The 16,793-nt window shown below is 38.2% G+C and overlaps 1 protein-coding gene across 2 annotated transcripts; it reads left to right on the top strand.

The window, feature by feature from the left end:
• The first annotated feature begins 742 nt into the window (after positions 1-742).
• On the top strand, positions 743-14,608 carry LOC131831785 (zinc finger protein 300-like). Of its 2 annotated transcripts, none has more exons than XM_059174067.1 (6): positions 743-865; positions 2,028-2,203; positions 3,009-3,102; positions 4,533-4,659; positions 5,244-5,339; positions 11,494-14,608. In XM_059174067.1, exons 3-6 carry the CDS (start codon positions 3,088-3,090, stop codon positions 13,035-13,037), a joined length of 1,782 nt encoding a protein of 593 aa, XP_059030050.1. In that variant the 5' UTR covers positions 743-865; positions 2,028-2,203; positions 3,009-3,087; the 3' UTR covers positions 13,038-14,608. The 2 variants fall into 2 exon arrangements, with proteins under 2 accessions (XP_059030050.1, XP_059030049.1); XM_059174066.1 differs by having other exon boundaries at positions 743-984.
• Positions 14,609-16,793: the final 2,185 nt, after the last annotated feature.

Genomic DNA, 16,793 nt, shown 5'->3' with positions numbered 1-16,793 from the left:
GTTTTAGTCTCCATATGTGCTTTCACTGCCCCTTCACCACCATGTCCAAGCCTGAATTCTCTTTTGCATATTGGGCGATTTGCTGTTTATTTACCTCTGTAAACCCCTTCGCTCCCCTGGAACATCAGTTGTGCCCCCTCGGTCCCACAATGGAATCATCCGGTGTAGGGCTGAACCATTATCAGTACTTTTTTTTCCCAAGATTTTATTTATTTATTTGACAGAGAGAGATCACAAGTAGACAGAGAGGCAGGCAGAGAGAGGAGAGGAAGCAGGCTCCCTGCTGAGCAGAGAGCCTGATGTGGGGCTCCATCCCAGGACTCTGGGATCACGACCTGAGCTGAAGGCAGAGGCTTAACCCACTGAGCCACCCAGGCGCCCCCATTATCAGTACTTTTAAGTAGAATCGCCTCCAGTGGATTGTACCATTCAAAATTCCTCTTTCCCAGTAAAAGACTGTACTACTGCAACTTCTTCTCCAATCCTCCTGTTAAAGCTCTCATTGGTTTGTGTAATACTTTCTGTCATCTTGCCTCCTTCCCCTCGCTGCCACGGTGGCACAGTCCAAACTCAGGTTAAGGATAAACCGAATTCCTCAGCGTGTACGGACCTGACAGGACTCTCAATATGGCGACTCCCACTAGGAGACACGGCGTGTGGGAGTCGCCATCTTGCTTCCTTGAACAAAGCCACCGAGGACGCCGAGTGGGCAAAATCGCTCTGCAGGACTCGGCGCATGCTCGCGAGTCCCGCGCCGCACTCTCCCAGACAGGAAGCGGGAGTTCTTCGATGCATGTTAATCTGTGACAGCTGTCGGGGGTTTTGCTAGGACGGACGTTTCGGGACCTGATAATCGAGCTGGGGGGTCAGAAGGGGGGTTTATGGATTAAGTCATTAGGAAGTCGGGGGTTGGGCGGGGGTCTGTGAGGGTCTGTAATTGGAGGTCTATGCAGACTGATGGAAAGTCTGTGGGATGGATGTTGGGTACGTACAAGGGGTCAGTAATAGGGAGAGCAGTATGATCTGTGGGTCGGGGATGCAGGTGTTGGAGTATCCGTGTGCCAGTGATTTGTGGACCTGTATGGCCAGTCTTGTGATCGGGATTCTTGGAGGTGCTCTTTGGGATTTGTGATTTCTGCACCTGGTGATTCAGTGATTTGTAGGGAGTCGGTCGGTAATGCAGCCAGAGACTGGTAAGGGTCAGCTCTAGTTTAGTGGGAAACACCTCACTTTACAATTTCTGCAGGTCAGAGGCCGCCCCCACGTTGAAACACCTCCTCAGATGTTTTCTCAAACCTCCATCTCCCTCCATCACTCACGTCCTCAGAGAAGAAAACATCCTTTAGACATAAGACCAAACAAATCTAAAGGATTAACCTTATTATTGTCAATTCCCTCTAGTCAAAGGCCACCAGGAACATCCTGTAGTTGAAGAAGTTGGGTTTATGGCTCTGGCACCTAGCCGGGAACACGCACACCCTGGAGAAAAGGGGGGTGGGGGGGCCTTCTGGTATGAGAGCGTTAGAACTTCTTATAGGACTTATCCTTGTATTGGGTAATTTTGAGGAGGGCCTAAGGGGGTAGACCTTGCTCTGAATTGGATATTGAGAGAAGTGGGGTGGTTCAGTGATGGGGGATTTCAAATATCTAGGGTGAGGAGACTATCCTGACGGTAAAGCTGTAATAGGTGAGGAAGTCCTTGTTCCTATTAACTCGGAGAGGGGGTGTTTTGTGTATTGGACAATGTTGATGCTTCGTCTGTCTGTGTTCAGACATGATTTCAGGGAGGTCTTGTTTTTGGCTTATTCTATCATGGTCACAGAGTGACCTTGTCTGGTGTTGATGTTCTGTGTAATTAACTTAAAGAGGAGAATTTGAGGGTCAGGCCAGCTCTGAAATGTGAGGGCTGGTTTTTTTCTTCTTTTCTTCTTTTCTTCTTTTCAGCCCCGTGTCTTCCTGTTTATTGAAAGTGTTCTACATTCTGTTCCACAAACATTTATTAAACCCCTGCTTTTTACTTGTTTCAGAGCTCGGTGTCTAAAGAGGAGCATGACTATTGGATTGTTTCCTTCTAGGTTTATTTTGACACAGCCTGGGATAACCCCTTAGGAAACAGTCTGCCTTTCATGGGAGTACTCACTTCCTGTGAATGAGTTCAGCCTTCTCTGCATGACCCATTCTGGGACTGAGAAGAATTTACCAGGTAAGTATCTTTCTGCATTGTCGTATATTCCTGTTCATCTATGGTTCTGTGACACTATTTTCTTACATAGACGACTGCACTGTTGAATATCAGCAATACAAACTTAAACAAAAACATGTTAAAATCAACAAAGTCAACAGTTTTAATCTATGAATATTGATTTAGCAAGAGAATTTGCTAGATTAGCGGAAAAATGTAAAAGAGCTCTTAGGATTTTGTCAGCTGCTTGTGTCTAGGGAATATGGTTCTCAGTTTTCTACTTGGCCATTCCTATTCTTATTGTCAAGGAACTGCCTCATCTGTAATTAAATCTTACATACATATGTATACATGATTATTGTCTTATGGTAGAGCCTTACAGATAGAATTACAAATAGAACTGCTGGTTCAAAGGGGAACAATAAGGTGTTTGTGTATTAACAGAAATATCTGCATTCATCCAATTAAAAATACACCCTGTAGGGACGCCTGGGTGGCACAGTGGGTTAAGCCTCTGCCTTTGGCTTAGGTCATTGTCTCAGTGTCCTGGAATTGAGCCCTGCATTGGGCTCTCTGCTCAGTGGGGAGCCTGCTTCCCCCTCTCTCTGCCTGCTGCTCTGCCTACTTGTGATCTCTGTTAAATAAATAAATAAAATCTTTTAAAAAATAAAACAAAATTTAAAAATACACCTTGTACAAGATCTATGTAATCAATAATCACAAGAAGATTTTTTCACGTAGTGCTTATAGACCCTTCTATAAGGATCAAATGACCTTCTACAAGGTGACCTGATTTCCATCTGACTTCTGGTGGTGGTTGTTTCAGACTGGTAAATGGCTCCTGGAGACTGAGTCTTTCAATCCTGATTCCTCAGATCTCTGCTTTTTTGGAAGAGAAGCAGAAAATGACCAAGTCTCATGTAAGTTGCTTGCTTATTTTGTACTCAATTTCCATATAGTCAAATGGAAAAGTGCAGAAAGCTAGAAATCAGAATTAGGGAAAAGGTAGAGAGAGCAAAGACTTGGAACAAGTTGCTGTGTACTATGTACATTTATGTGGTTTTAAGCCACATAAAGCAACTATTATAGTTCATGTATATGTTATATGTACATTTTATATAAATATAATCCATATCTATATTATGTATTTTATATAAGTGTGTAAAAATTAAAGTGCAAATTTGAAAAAAAATAAAGTCAAATTTATTCAGTCTTTTCTAGCAGCCACAGTGGAGAGGTAGAGGATATCATACACATGATCTCGCATTCTCCACAAATAAAATCAACTGAATTTTCAATGAAAGTATTTCTTACCATTAAGACAAAAAGAAATTTATTTGGGGGGATCTTCTATAGATGATGTCCTGACCTATACTTCTGGATAAGTATGTCAGATTTTTTGTGGTTGTGCCTTTAAATATTTTTTTTTTTTTTAGAAGGCAGTCAGTGTAATGTTAGAGCTGAACTCTATAAGCATTATTCTTTGGGGGAACTAACGTATAGTTTATCCAGAGATAAAACCTAGAAAAGGTGGAATGATGAGGATCTGTATGTCTCAAAATCATGATTTCTTTCAAGTAGGCAGTTCTTTACTTAAAATTCAGTGGCAAACACTTGGGAATGCCGGGGTCTCTGATTCTGCGTAGCCTTTGCTATGGCCCCACAGTTGGTGAAGCTACTCCCCAACGGAATGCCAGTTTTGGTCCATTTTTTTCAATTTATAAAATCATTTTGCTATATTTTGTCTTGGCTTGAATTATCCCTACTTGGTAAAAACATTAAAAAAACATTGAAAAATACAAAAAATAAAAATTATAAGGGTGCCTGGGTGGCTCAGTGGGTTAAGCTGCTGCCTTCGGCTCAGGTCATGATCCCAGGGTCCTGGGATCGAGTCCCGCATTGGGTTCTCTGCTCAGCAGGAAGCCTGCTTCCCTCTTGCTCTCTGCCTGCCTCTCTGTCTACTTGTGATCTCTCTCTGTCAAATAAATAAATAAAATCTTTAAAAAAATAAAAATAATAAAGTCAAAGGGACCCTCAGTATTCCCTTTCCTGAGATAACCAGTATTAATAATTTGTGATGCTTTTTATTATTGAACTGATTGACTGTCCAGTGTTCCCGGAACCACTTATTGAATACATTTATTTGAAATGCTGCCTTTATTGAATTCCCATTTGTGATTAAGCCTCTTTGCTCTTCTATTCTTCAAATGTGTTTGATTCCTCTTGCTACAGACAGAATTTTACATCATTTTTCTGAATAGGCATGGTGTAGAACTGGGCATATGATTTGGCATGCTATGGTAAAAATAAGAACGATCACTTCAGATTGAACAGGAACGTGCTGTTATAGGGTCCGTTGTCATTTGAGGATGTGGCTATAGCTTTCACCAAGGAGGAGTGGCAGCAACTGGACTGCACTCAGAGGACCCTGTACAGAGATGTGATGCTGGAGAACTTCAGCCACCTGGTCTCATTGGGTAAGGATGACTTCCCCCATATCATAACAATTTCCAATCCAGTGCCTCTCTCTTCTCCTTTGATCAAGTTGGGTGGGTTCCTGGCATAGGTAATGACTGACTTTGTACTCTCTTTTTTCTCTCCAGCAGAAGGTCAGTGCTCTGCTGAGAGCCAGCTGGACAGCTTCACTGAGGGGCTCCTAAAATAGCACTTTTGTTGTTGTTGTTGTTAATGTAGGGCTTGACTCAGGACCCTGAGATCAAGAGCTGAGCTGAGTTGAGATCAAGAGTCGGACACTTTGGGCACCTGGGTGGCTCAGTGGGTTAAGCCGCTGCCTTCGGCTCAGGTCATGATCTCAGGGTCCTGGGATCGAGTCCCGCATCGGGCTCTCTGCTCAGCAGGGAGCCTGCTTCCCCCCCCCCTCTGCCTGCCTCTATGCCTACTTGTGATCTCTCTCTGTCAAATAAATAAATAAAAAAAAATCTTTAAAAAAAAAAAAAAGAGTCGGACACTTTGACTGACTGAGCCACCCAGGTGCCTAGAACCCTTTCTTTTTTTTCTTCAGTGTAGCCAACCGAGTTCCTCTCTGATTTCTCCATAATAGGGCATCCAGTGTCCAAACCAGATGTCATCTCCAAGTTGGAACAAGGACAAGAGCCATGGATTGTAAAAAGAGATATACCAAGTTGGATCTATCCAGGTAAAAAGCTGGCAGGTGGGAGTCAAGGGAAGTGAAATCTCAGTTTCTTTGTTTTTGATTTTAATTGGCGGGTGGCTGAGATTTATGCTTCCAACCAGATTGGCCGCTCCTGTTCCTTCTTGCTCCTGTGCTGAGTATGTAGTAAGTATTCAACAACTTGTTAATTAAGTAATAGTGAGCCATAAAGAGAAGAAAAATTTCTTTCTGATTCACTCAACAATTATATCTTTAGTGGCTTTCTGGAAGAAATTCAAAGGCAATAGAAGTCAGATGCTTTTCAGGACCACAGGTTGTACATGGAAAGACAAAACATCAGAGTTCATGGCTGCATAAAATCGTACCACCAATGTAATTAATGTTTTAGGAGTTCCCTGAAAATTATAGTCTAAAGAAATGTGGCATAACTTAAGAAGGCATGTTTTCCAAACAAGAACCAGCTATTCTGAAGTATATTTGAAGTGTGGGTTGGGCAAGAGGAGGGGGAAGGCAAGCTCAGGCAATGGGTGTGTACAAGTTCTTGGAGTTAAGAATCATTGTGGCTTTTCTGCAGAAATTTTCTAGACTTGCCTTCAATAAAAACTATTTATTCAGGGAATAAAGGGATATAAGCATGGATATACAGTGCGAATATGGACAGTTAAAGTCCATACTGTAGCTGTACTCTGTATTTTCTATTTTATTTATACAACTTTGAGATCTAACTCACATGCCTTACAATTCACCCATTCAAAGTTAACAATATAGTGGTTTTATCATATTCACAGATATGTGAAACGATTGCTGCATCAATTTTAAAACACTTTATCACATACGAAAGAAATCCTGTACCCTTTTGCTATCACACCCCTGCTTCACATCTTCAGCCCTAAGCAGCCACTAATCTGCTTTCACTATTGATTTACCTACTCTTGATATTTTATTTAAACGAAATTGTGCAATATGTGTTTTTTTGTGACTGGCTTCTTTCAGTTACCATGCTGTTTCTGAGGGTTATCACGTTATATAGTGTGTATCTGTAGTTCGTTTCTTTTTTGGCTGAATAATACTCCATTGTGTGGATACACGACATTTAGTTATCCGTTCATCAGTTAATGGATATTTGGCTTGTGTCCACCTTTTGGCAACATGAATAATGCTGCTATAAACATTCATGTGCAAGTTCTCATGTAGGTGTATGTTTTACTTCTTCTTTGGTAGAAGTGGAACTGCTGGGTCGTATGGGAACTCTGGGTTTAACTAAAATCATCTGTAATGACTAATTATGTTGAGTGTATTTTTATCTGCTTGTTGGCCATTATGTACCTTGTTCAGAAAATAGTCTGTTGGGGCACCTGGGTGGCTCAGTGGGTTAAGCCTCTGTCTTCAGCTCAGGTCATGATCTCAGGGTCCTGGGATCGAGCCCCACATCAGGATCTCTGCTCAGCAGGGAGCCTGCTTCCTCCTCTCTCTCTCTACCTGCTTCTCTGCCTACTTGTGATCTCTGCCTGTCAAATAAATAAATAAAATCTTTAAAAAAAAAAAAAAAAAAAAAAAAAAAAAGAAAATAGTCTGTTGAGAGACTTTGTCTATTTTGAATTATTTGCCTTTTTATTATAGAATTGTAAGAGTTCTTTATAGAGGTAAAATTCTTACGCAGAACTTACATGGAACTCCAGAAAGTCCAGTTTTTCTATTTTTCTTTTGTTGCCTGTGCTTTGGTATTGTATCCAAGAATCTGTTGCCAAATCCAAGGTCATGAAGATTTACCCCAAGTTTTTTTCGAGAAGTTTTATACTGTCAGTGCTCTTACATTTAGGTCTTTGAGTTAATTTTTGCACATGGTATGAAGTAAGTGTCTAACTCCCTTCTTTTGCCTTGGCAGTCCATGTGTTCCAGCACTATTGATTGATTTTGATTTTGATTATGACATGAGTTTTTTTTCTTTTAATATTTTATTTTATTTATTTGACAGAGAGAGATCACAAGTAGGCAGAGAGTTAGGCAGAGAGAGAAGGGGAAGCAGGCTCCCCACTGAGCAGAGAGCCCGACTCGGGGCTTGATCCCAGGACACTGAGATCATGACCCTAGCCGAAGGCAGCGGCTTAATCCACTGAGCCACTCAGGTGCCCCAGATTATGACATGAGTTTTAATTTATTTTCTTTAATACCACTATATGTAAATACAGTGTTGTATTAGTTTCAGGTGTACAGTATAGCAGTTCAGCAATTCCATATATTTCTCAGTGCTCATCGAGATAAGGGAGCTCTTAATCGCCTTCACCTATGTCGCCCATCCCCTTACCTAACCCCTCACCCACCTCCCCTCTGTTTGTTCTCTGTAGTTGAGTCTGTTTTTTGGTTTGTCTCTTTTTTGTTAGTTTCCTCCTTTGTTCATTTGTTTTGTTTCTTAAATTATACATAGGAGTGAAATCAAATGGTATTTTTCTGACTGGCTTATTTCATTTCGTATTCTACTCTCTAGATCCATCCATGTTGTTGCAAATGGCAAGATTTCGTTCTTTCTTATGGTTGAATGGTAAAATTCCTAAGAATTCAATATTCTGATGGCTGCATAATATATGTGTATATGTATACCACATCTTTATCCATTCATCTGTTGATGGACACTTCCATAATTTGGCTATTATAAATAATGCTGCAATAAACATAAGGGTGTGTATATCCCTTTGAGTTAGCGTTTTTGTATTTTGGGGGTAAATACCCAGTAATATGATTACTGGATCATAGGGTGGTTCTGTTTTTAATTTTTTGAGGAACCTCCATACTGACTTCCACAGTGGCTGCACCAGTTTGCATTCCCAACAACAGTGTGCAAGTGCTCTCTTTTCTCCACATCCTCACCAACACTTGTTGTTTCTTGAGCTTTTGATTTTAGCCATTGTGATATGTGTGAGGTGCTATCTCATTTTGGTTTTGATTTGCATTTCCCTGATGATGAGTGATATTGAGCATGTTTTCTGTGTCTATTGGCCAGCTGGATGTCTTCTTTGGAGATATGTCTGTTCATGTCTTCTGCCCATTTTTAATTATATTATTTGGTTTTGGGTTTTTGAGTTGTATAAGTTCCTTATATATTTTGGATACTAACCATCTACCAGATATGTCATTTGCAAATATCTTCTCCCATTCCTAGGTGGTCTTTTAGTTTTTCTGGTTTTCTTTGCTGTGCAAAAGCTTTTTATTTTGATGCAGTCCCAATAGTTTATTTTTGCTTTTTGATTGCCTTGCCTCAAGAGACACATCTAAAAAGATGCTGTTAGGGCTGATGTCAGAGAAATTATTCCCTATACTCTCTTTTATGATTTTTATGGTTTCAGTTCTCATTTAGGTCCTTAATCCATTTTGAGTTTACTTTTGCATAGGTGTTAAGAAAGTGGTCCTTTTTCATTCTTTTGCATATAGGTGTCCAGTTTTCCTAACACCATTTGTTGGAATGATGTCTTTCCCATTGCATATTCTTGCCTCTTTTGTTGAAGATTAATTGACCATAGAATTATGGGTTTATATCTGAGCTCCCTATTCTGTTCTTTTGAACCATGTGTCTGTTTTTGTGCCAGGACCATATTGTTTTGATTACTACAATTTTGTAGTATAACTTGAAGTCTGGAATTGTGGTGCCTCTAGTTTTGTTTTTCTTTTTAAAGATTGCTTTGGCTCTTCTGGATCTTTTTGTTTCCATACAAATTTTAGGATTATTTGTTCTAATTCTGTGAAAAATGCTATTGGCATTTTGGTAGGGATTGCCTTACATGAGTGGATGGCTTTGGGTAATATAGACATTTTAACAATATTTGTTCTTCCAATCAATGAACATGGAATGTTTTTTTGATTGTGTTATCTATAATTTCTTTCATCAGTGTTTTATAGTTTTCAGAATACACATCTTTTATCTCTTTGGTTAAGTTTATTCTTAGGTATTTTATTATTTTTGGTACAGTTGTAAATGAGATTGTTAATTTTTCTTTTAGCTGCTTCTTTATTAATGTATAGAAATGTAATAAATTTCTGTACATTGATGTTGTATTCTGTGACCTTGCTGAGTTCATTTATCAGTTCCAGAAGTTTTTTGGTGGCATCTTTAGGGTTTTCTTTTTTTTTTTTTTAAGATTTTATTTATTTATTTGACAGAGAGATCACAAGTAGGCAGAGAGGCAGGCAGAGAGAGAGAGAGGAGGAAGCAGGCTCTCTGCTGAGCAGAGAGCCCGATGCGGGACTCGATCCCAAGACCCTGAGATCATGACCTGAGCCGAAGGCAACGGCTTAACCCACTGAGCCACCCAGGCACCCTCTTTAGGGTTTTCTAAATGTGGTATCATGTCATCTGCAAATAGTGGAAGTCTTACTTCTTCCTTACCAGTTTGGATGCCTTTTATTTCTTCTTGTCCGATTGCTGTGGCTAGGACTTCCAGTACTATGGAATAAAAGCGGGCATCCTTGTCTTGTTCCTGACCTGAGAGCTTTTGCTCATTGAGTATGATGTTAGCTGTGGGTTTTTCATATATAGACTTTATTATGTTGAGGTATGTGCCCTCTACACCTAATTTTTTGAGGGTTTTTATCATGAATATATGTTATACTTTGTCAAATGCTTTTTCTACATCTATTGAAATGATCACTTGGCTTTATCCTTTTTCTTACTGATGTGACATATCAATTAACTTTTTGGCAAATATTAAACCATTTTGCATATGGAATAAATCCTACTTGATCATAGTGAATAAATTTTTTAATGTATTGTTAGATTCAGTTTGCTAATATTTTGTTGAGGATTTTCTCATCTATGTCCACCAGAGATATTGGCCTGTAATTCTCTTTTTTTGCTTTCTACTTTCTCAAATCTAATAAGCCCACCTGGTGAAATTTTAATTTCAGCCTTAGAATTTTCATTTGGTTCTTTTATGTTTTAACTTACACAAAATAAATGTTGGGCATAGAGTAAGTTAACTACTACCACAATCATGATACAAAAGAGTTCTAATAGTCAAAATTTCCTCTTCCTGCCTCTTTATGGTCAAACTAGTTCCTTTATATGCTTTTTTCCTCTTTTAAAATTACATATTTGTTCATTCATTGCCTAGCAATCTTTTCCTTTAAGTTCTTTAATATGTTTATAATAGCTTCTTTGGGATCTTTGTTTACAAAATACAGCATTTGTACCCACATAAAGTCATATTGACTGATTTTACTCCTTAGTTTAGATCAGTTTTCTGTTTCTTTATATGTCTAGTAATTTTTTATTGAAAATGCTACATCGTAGATGATCTGTTGTAGTGTGGATTCTTTTGATCCTTCTAAGGGTTTCTGTTTTGTCTTAGAGGCATTTAACTTGCTTAGGCTTAAACTGAAATCTTTTTGTCCTATATAGTGTCATTGCTGATGGCTCTCTTTAGTTCTTGTTTGTTTGTTTAAATCTGGCTCTCTAAGAGACTCCCCTCCACCTTTGGATAAGGTAGAGGTAAGCTAGTGATTTGGGCAGAGGTTGTATGAGGCATCATACACAAGCGTGGCTTTCACTGTTTGTTGCCTGAGTAGTGCATGTTTCAGAACACTTTACAAGTATAGCAAGTTTGCAAGACTCTCCAAATTTCCAATCACTGTTGGGCTCTCTAGAATATCTTTTTATAGATCTTTTAGTGGTCAAGTGGAGGTATGTGGACGGTATTATCTCAACCTTTTATGACTCTTTTGCTTCCAAATTCCTGTTAAATTTCTTGCTACTCTTACTAACAGCATTAAGCTGTACCTATGGATTTGTGTTATCTTTTAATGCCCCATAAACTAGGGATGGGAGATGGGAAAACCCTGAGAAAGAATGCTAGCTCCCCATTCTTACATAATGAAGTAGAAGTTTCTGGTGAGTAAGCATTTTTCAGCTTATTACTGCCTGTTAATAGTTTTTCAGTGCCCTAAATTAGTTGCTTTTTTATTTTATTTGTTTTGGTTTCTTTGGGAGAAGAATTCCTCAACTACCTCAGCCATCACCACTGAGAGTAAAGTCCATCTTTAATTACTAGTGATAAATTTACATTTTCAAATGGCCTATTACCCTCCCAGTTTTCTGTCTCCTGGACCATCATATATCATCCATTTGTTTTTACATCTTTTGTCCTCTACTAAATCTTTTTATCTGTTTGATTTTTTTTTATTCTTTCAGAGAAGGAGACTAGACTTGAAAATCCTCAGTTGGATATATTTGGAGGTGTTTCCTTCCAAAAGGAGATATTGGCAAGTGTGACAAGGGAGCATTCATTGTACTCCATTTTTAAGGTCTGGCAGGGTGATGACCAGCTGGAGAGAGATGCAGAAAATCAAGACAGACTTCTCAGGCAAGTCATGGTCATCAAAAACAAAACAGTTTCTGAAGAGTCAGGCTATTCATATAAGACATTAGGAAAAATATTTCATGACTACGTAGACCTAGATGCTTCAAGACAAGGACTGTATGACTGTGACTCCTTTGAAAAGAGCTTGGAAGCTAATGTAAACTTATTCAGTTGTAATAGGGGTTATGCAAGAAAAAACACTGATGAGAATTTGGGGTGTGGGAGTACACCTATTTCTTCCTATTCTAAGCATGAAAAAATTCATAATGGAGTGAAACACTGTGAAGATTGTCAATGTGGAAAGATTATCATCAATAAACAATCTCTTATTCAATATATGAATGTTGAAACTGGAGAGAAGACCAGTGTATGCATTGAATGTGGAAAATCTTTTCTAAAAAAGTCACAACTCATAATACATCAAAGAATTCATACTGGAGAGAAACCGTATGATTGTGGTACATGTGGGAAAGCCTTCAGTGAGAAGTCACATCTCATTGTACATCAGAGAACTCATACTGGGGAGAAACCTTATGAATGTTCTGAATGTGGAAAAGCTTTCTCTCAAAAATCATCCCTCATTATACATCAGAGAGTTCATTCTGGGGAAAAACCATATGAATGTAATGACTGTGGGAAAGCCTTCTCCCAGAAATCCCCCCTCATTATACATCAGAGAATTCACACTGGAGAGAAACCTTATGAATGTAATCAATGTGGGAAGGCCTTCTCCCAGAAGTCACAGCTGATTATACATCATAGAGCTCATACTGGAGAGAAACCATATGAATGTACTGAATGTGGGAAAGCTTTCTGTGAGAAGTCCCACCTCATTATACATAAAAGAATTCACACTGGGGAGAAACCCTACAAATGTGCTCAATGTGAGGAAGCCTTCAGCAGAAAGTCAGAACTCATTATACATCAGATAATTCATACTGGGGAGAAACCTTATGAATGTACTGAATGTGGAAAGACCTTCTCCCGGAAGTCACAGCTCATCATACATCAGAGAACACATACTGGAGAGAAACCCTATAAATGCAGTGAATGCGGAAAAGCCTTCTGTCAGCAGTCACATCTCATTGGACATCAGAGAATTCACACAGGAGAAAAACCTTATATATGCAGTGAATGTGGGAAAGCCTTCTCTCAGAAGTCCCACCTCCCAGGGCATCAGCGCATTCATACAGGAGAGAAACCTTACATGTGTGCTGAGTGTGGAAAGGCCTTTTCCCAGAAGTCAGACCTTGTTGTACATCGGAGAATTCATACTGGGGAGAAACCCTATCAGTGTACTATCTGTGGTAAAGCATTCATCCAGAAGTCACAACTCACTGTACATCAGAGAATTCATACAGTGGTAAAATCATAAGAATGTATTAAGCATAGAAAATGTCTTCTTCAGTATTTTCTCAAGCCTTAAAAATGACATGAAATCCATGGATTTCAATGAGTTTGGGAGCATCTTTACTGATGAAGTTCCTAATGTATTTAATTTTTTTATCAGCAATAATACAGACATCTCTGTTATATAAATAATGGGTATTTTCACTATGACATGTAAGACTTTTGAACTTGTGAACTGAATGATTAATATCACAAGTTACATATATAGTTTATTTTGAAGTTATGTATTTATGTTATATAGTAAGAATTGGATATATGATAATATTGTTAATGTTAACTTAGCATAATTATGGCTGTGCAGTAATTCCCCATAGAGGACATAAAGAAAGCTTGAGTCAAAAGATGCCATGACCTTGAAACTGAGCCTGGGGGAAGGATTTGATTGTCATTCCTAAAGGTACCTGTAAAATTATTCTTGTAGATGGATGGAAAGATGGGTTGATAAGGTCCAATAAATGTCATCTCTTTGTTTGGTTGTTTGTTTCATTTCAAGAATTTAAGTTGATCTGTGTCTGTGGATGGACCCAGGATCTTGGAATTGACACTTCTTGTTATTTCTCTCTTTTACTCTTCCTGTCTAGGAGCTTGGCGTGTTGGAAAGACATAGATGGTCATTAGTTTTAATGCTTATTCCACTACTCACCAATTGTGTAACTTAAGGGAAACCTTTTTTCATCTGCAGTATCTGTTCCCTCATCTATGTGTAAAATTCTGGCAGAGAACACGTTTTAGTTCATATTTGTCCCTTCATCTTCCCTCTCTGTTCTTTTGCAGGAAGTTGCTAATACCAAGGTATATACCTTTAAATTTGATGCATTCCAGACACTGTGTTTTTGATTCCCCTGATTTCTTTTTCTGTCTTTTTTTCATTAACACTGCTCTTGTGTCTGGTGGCCTAATTCATACTGTTGTAGAGACCTCACTTTTTATTTTATTTTGCAAATACATGTAAGTTATGGTGTTTGCACATAAAGACCCTGTGTGATACCATCACAGATCCTGTTTTACCCTTTCCCAGAAGCATCCATTCTTTTTCCTAAGAATTGAATGGCCCTCAGGGAAAAATCCACAGGGAATGTGGAAGACATGCCTGGGGTAGCCTACATAGGCAGGTATGAATCAGGACATAAAAATCCCACCTGCTATCCCTAAAATGTTTCTCTATTCTTTGTTGTAGGCCCAGCTCTTCTCTCATAAGAATCTTTAGGAAAGCATCTTGATGAGGAGAAGTCCTATGTAGCAAGGATGTAGTGACCTGTGTGGCTAAATATGATTTCTGCAAGAAAGTTCCTACTTGATTCCTTCATATGTCCTGTTTAGCAGCTCTTTCTCTGCAGGGCCCCAGTGTTTACACTGATGACGGTGTGAAGTTTAAGACTCTGTATGGGAACCTCTGCAGAGGACATGGCATGCTTATAAAGATGTGTGAATATGTGTGAGAAAATTCTCTGTGTCATTGTAAATAACAGTGATTGATATTGGATATGATTGGCCATTTGGACCTGGGAAATAAAACATTCAGGCATGTACCATGGAGTGATCTATCTGCTTTGAGAGGTCTTGATGGCATGGGAAAATTAGGGTCTCCGGAACATACAGAAATGTTGTTCAGAAGGAAATGGTAATATAGTAACAGTTATGGAAATTGTGTGAGGAAAATAAAGATTCAAGAGTTCTTATCTTCTCATGGGCCTTCCATTTTGCCTTTTCACCTTCCAGCGAAGCTCACTGATCTGATATGATATAATATGTACTATATATTGCCATAAAATATAGCAAAATTTAAAACCTACGGGTGTATAGGAAAATTTCCCTTTATAGTCTGGAAAAAAGATAATGTTCATTCTCACCAGTTTTATTCAACATTGCATTGAAAGACCTAGTCAGGGAAAGCAGGAAAGAAAAAAAGTTGGTATAATGATTGGAAAACAATAAAACACATTATTTGTTGATAAAATTTATATGCATAGAGATGAAAATGTATAGGTTAATTATTAGAGCTAGAAAGGGTTTTGAAGGGGTGGGGGGTGGGAGGTTGGGGGATCCAGGTGCTGGGTATTGGAGAAGGCACGGATTGCATGGGGCACTGGGTGTGGTGCAAAAATAATGAATATTGTTACACTGAAAAAATAAAAAATTTAAAAAAAGAAATAGAAAGTAGCAATGTTTCTAAAAATAAAGTTTATGCAATAGATATAAAATGAAAATGTAAAGCTATCAGAGTAGCACGGAAAATACATCATGTCTAGAAACATGTATTTCCAGTACAATGTTGAAGAGAAGGGGCAAGAATAACAATACAATACAATACAATCCTTGTATTGTTCTCGATCTTAGAGGAAGAGCTTTCTTCACCACTGATTATGATGTTAGCTGCGAGCGTGCCATATATTGCCTTCATTATGTGGAGGTACGTTCTTTCTGTGACTAGTTTGTTGAGAACTTTTATCATGAAAGGATGTTGAATTTTTGATACTTGATTTTTCTGCAATGTGTTGAGATGATTTTTTTATCCTTTATTCTGTTAATATGGTGAATTACTCCCATTAATTTGTATATGTTGAAACATCCTTGCATCCCAGGTGGTCATGGTGTATGACCCTTTAAATGTGCTGTTGAATTCTGTGTGCTTGCATTTTGTTCAGAATTTTGCATTTATATTCATCAATAATGTTGGACTTTTCTTGTAGTGCCTTTATCTGGCTTTGGTGTCAAAGTAATGCTGGCCTTGTAAAATGAGTTTGGGAGTGTTCCATTCTTCAGTATTTTTGGAGTTTAAGTAGAATTGTTGTTAATTCTTTAAATATTTGGTGGAATTCACCAATCAAACTATCCGATCCTGGGCTTTTCTTTGTTGAGATGTTTTTGATTACTGATTCAGCCTCTTACTCATTATTGGTCTGTTAAGATTTTCTATGAATGATTCAGTCTCATATGTTGTATGTTTCTAGGAATTTATTTCTTCTCGGTTATCCAATTTGTTAGCATAATTGTTCTAAGTCACATTATGATCATTGTATTTCTATGGTATCATTTGTAATATCTCCTCTTTCATTTCTAATTTTACTTGATTTCTCTCTCCTTTTTTCTTAGTGTGACTGATGGTGTGTTAATTTTGCTCATCTTTTTTTTTTTTTTTTTTTAAAACAGCCTTTTAATTTCATTGACCTTTTCTGTTGTTTTTCTGGTCTCCATTTCATTTATTTCTGCTCTGATCTTTATTATTTCCTTCCTTCTGCTAACTTTTGGCTTAATTTTTTTTCTTTTTCTATGGCTTTGAGGTATAAATTTGGTTGTTTATTTGAGATCTTTGTTTCTTAGTGTAGGCATTTGTCACTGTAAACTACTTGCTTAGAACTGCTTTTGCTACATCCAGTAAGGTTTGGTAAGTTGTGTTTCCATTTTCATTTGTTTTCAAGATACTTTTGAAATATCTTGGTTGTTCAGGTATGTGTTAAATTTCCACATATTTGTGAGACTTCAGTTTTCTTTGTTATGTCTAGTTTTATATCGTTGTGGTCAGAAAACATACTTGGTATGATTTCAGTGTTCTTATATTTGCTCAGACTTGTTTGTGACCTACCATATGATTTATGCTAGAGAATGTTCTGTGTGCCCTTGAGAAGAGTGTGTGTTTTGCTGCTGTGGAATGCAATGTTTTGCATATGTCTGCTAGGTCCAATGGATCTAAAGTGTAGTGTTTCCTTATTGATTTTCTGTC

The sequence above is a fragment of the Mustela lutreola genome, chromosome 5, assembly GCF_030435805.1.
Source record: "Mustela lutreola isolate mMusLut2 chromosome 5, mMusLut2.pri, whole genome shotgun sequence".
In the NCBI taxonomy this organism is placed as follows: Eukaryota; Metazoa; Chordata; class Mammalia; order Carnivora; family Mustelidae; genus Mustela; species Mustela lutreola.
The sequence above is the reverse complement of the archived record's forward strand: the minus strand, read 5'-3'. Positions and strand labels throughout refer to the sequence as shown.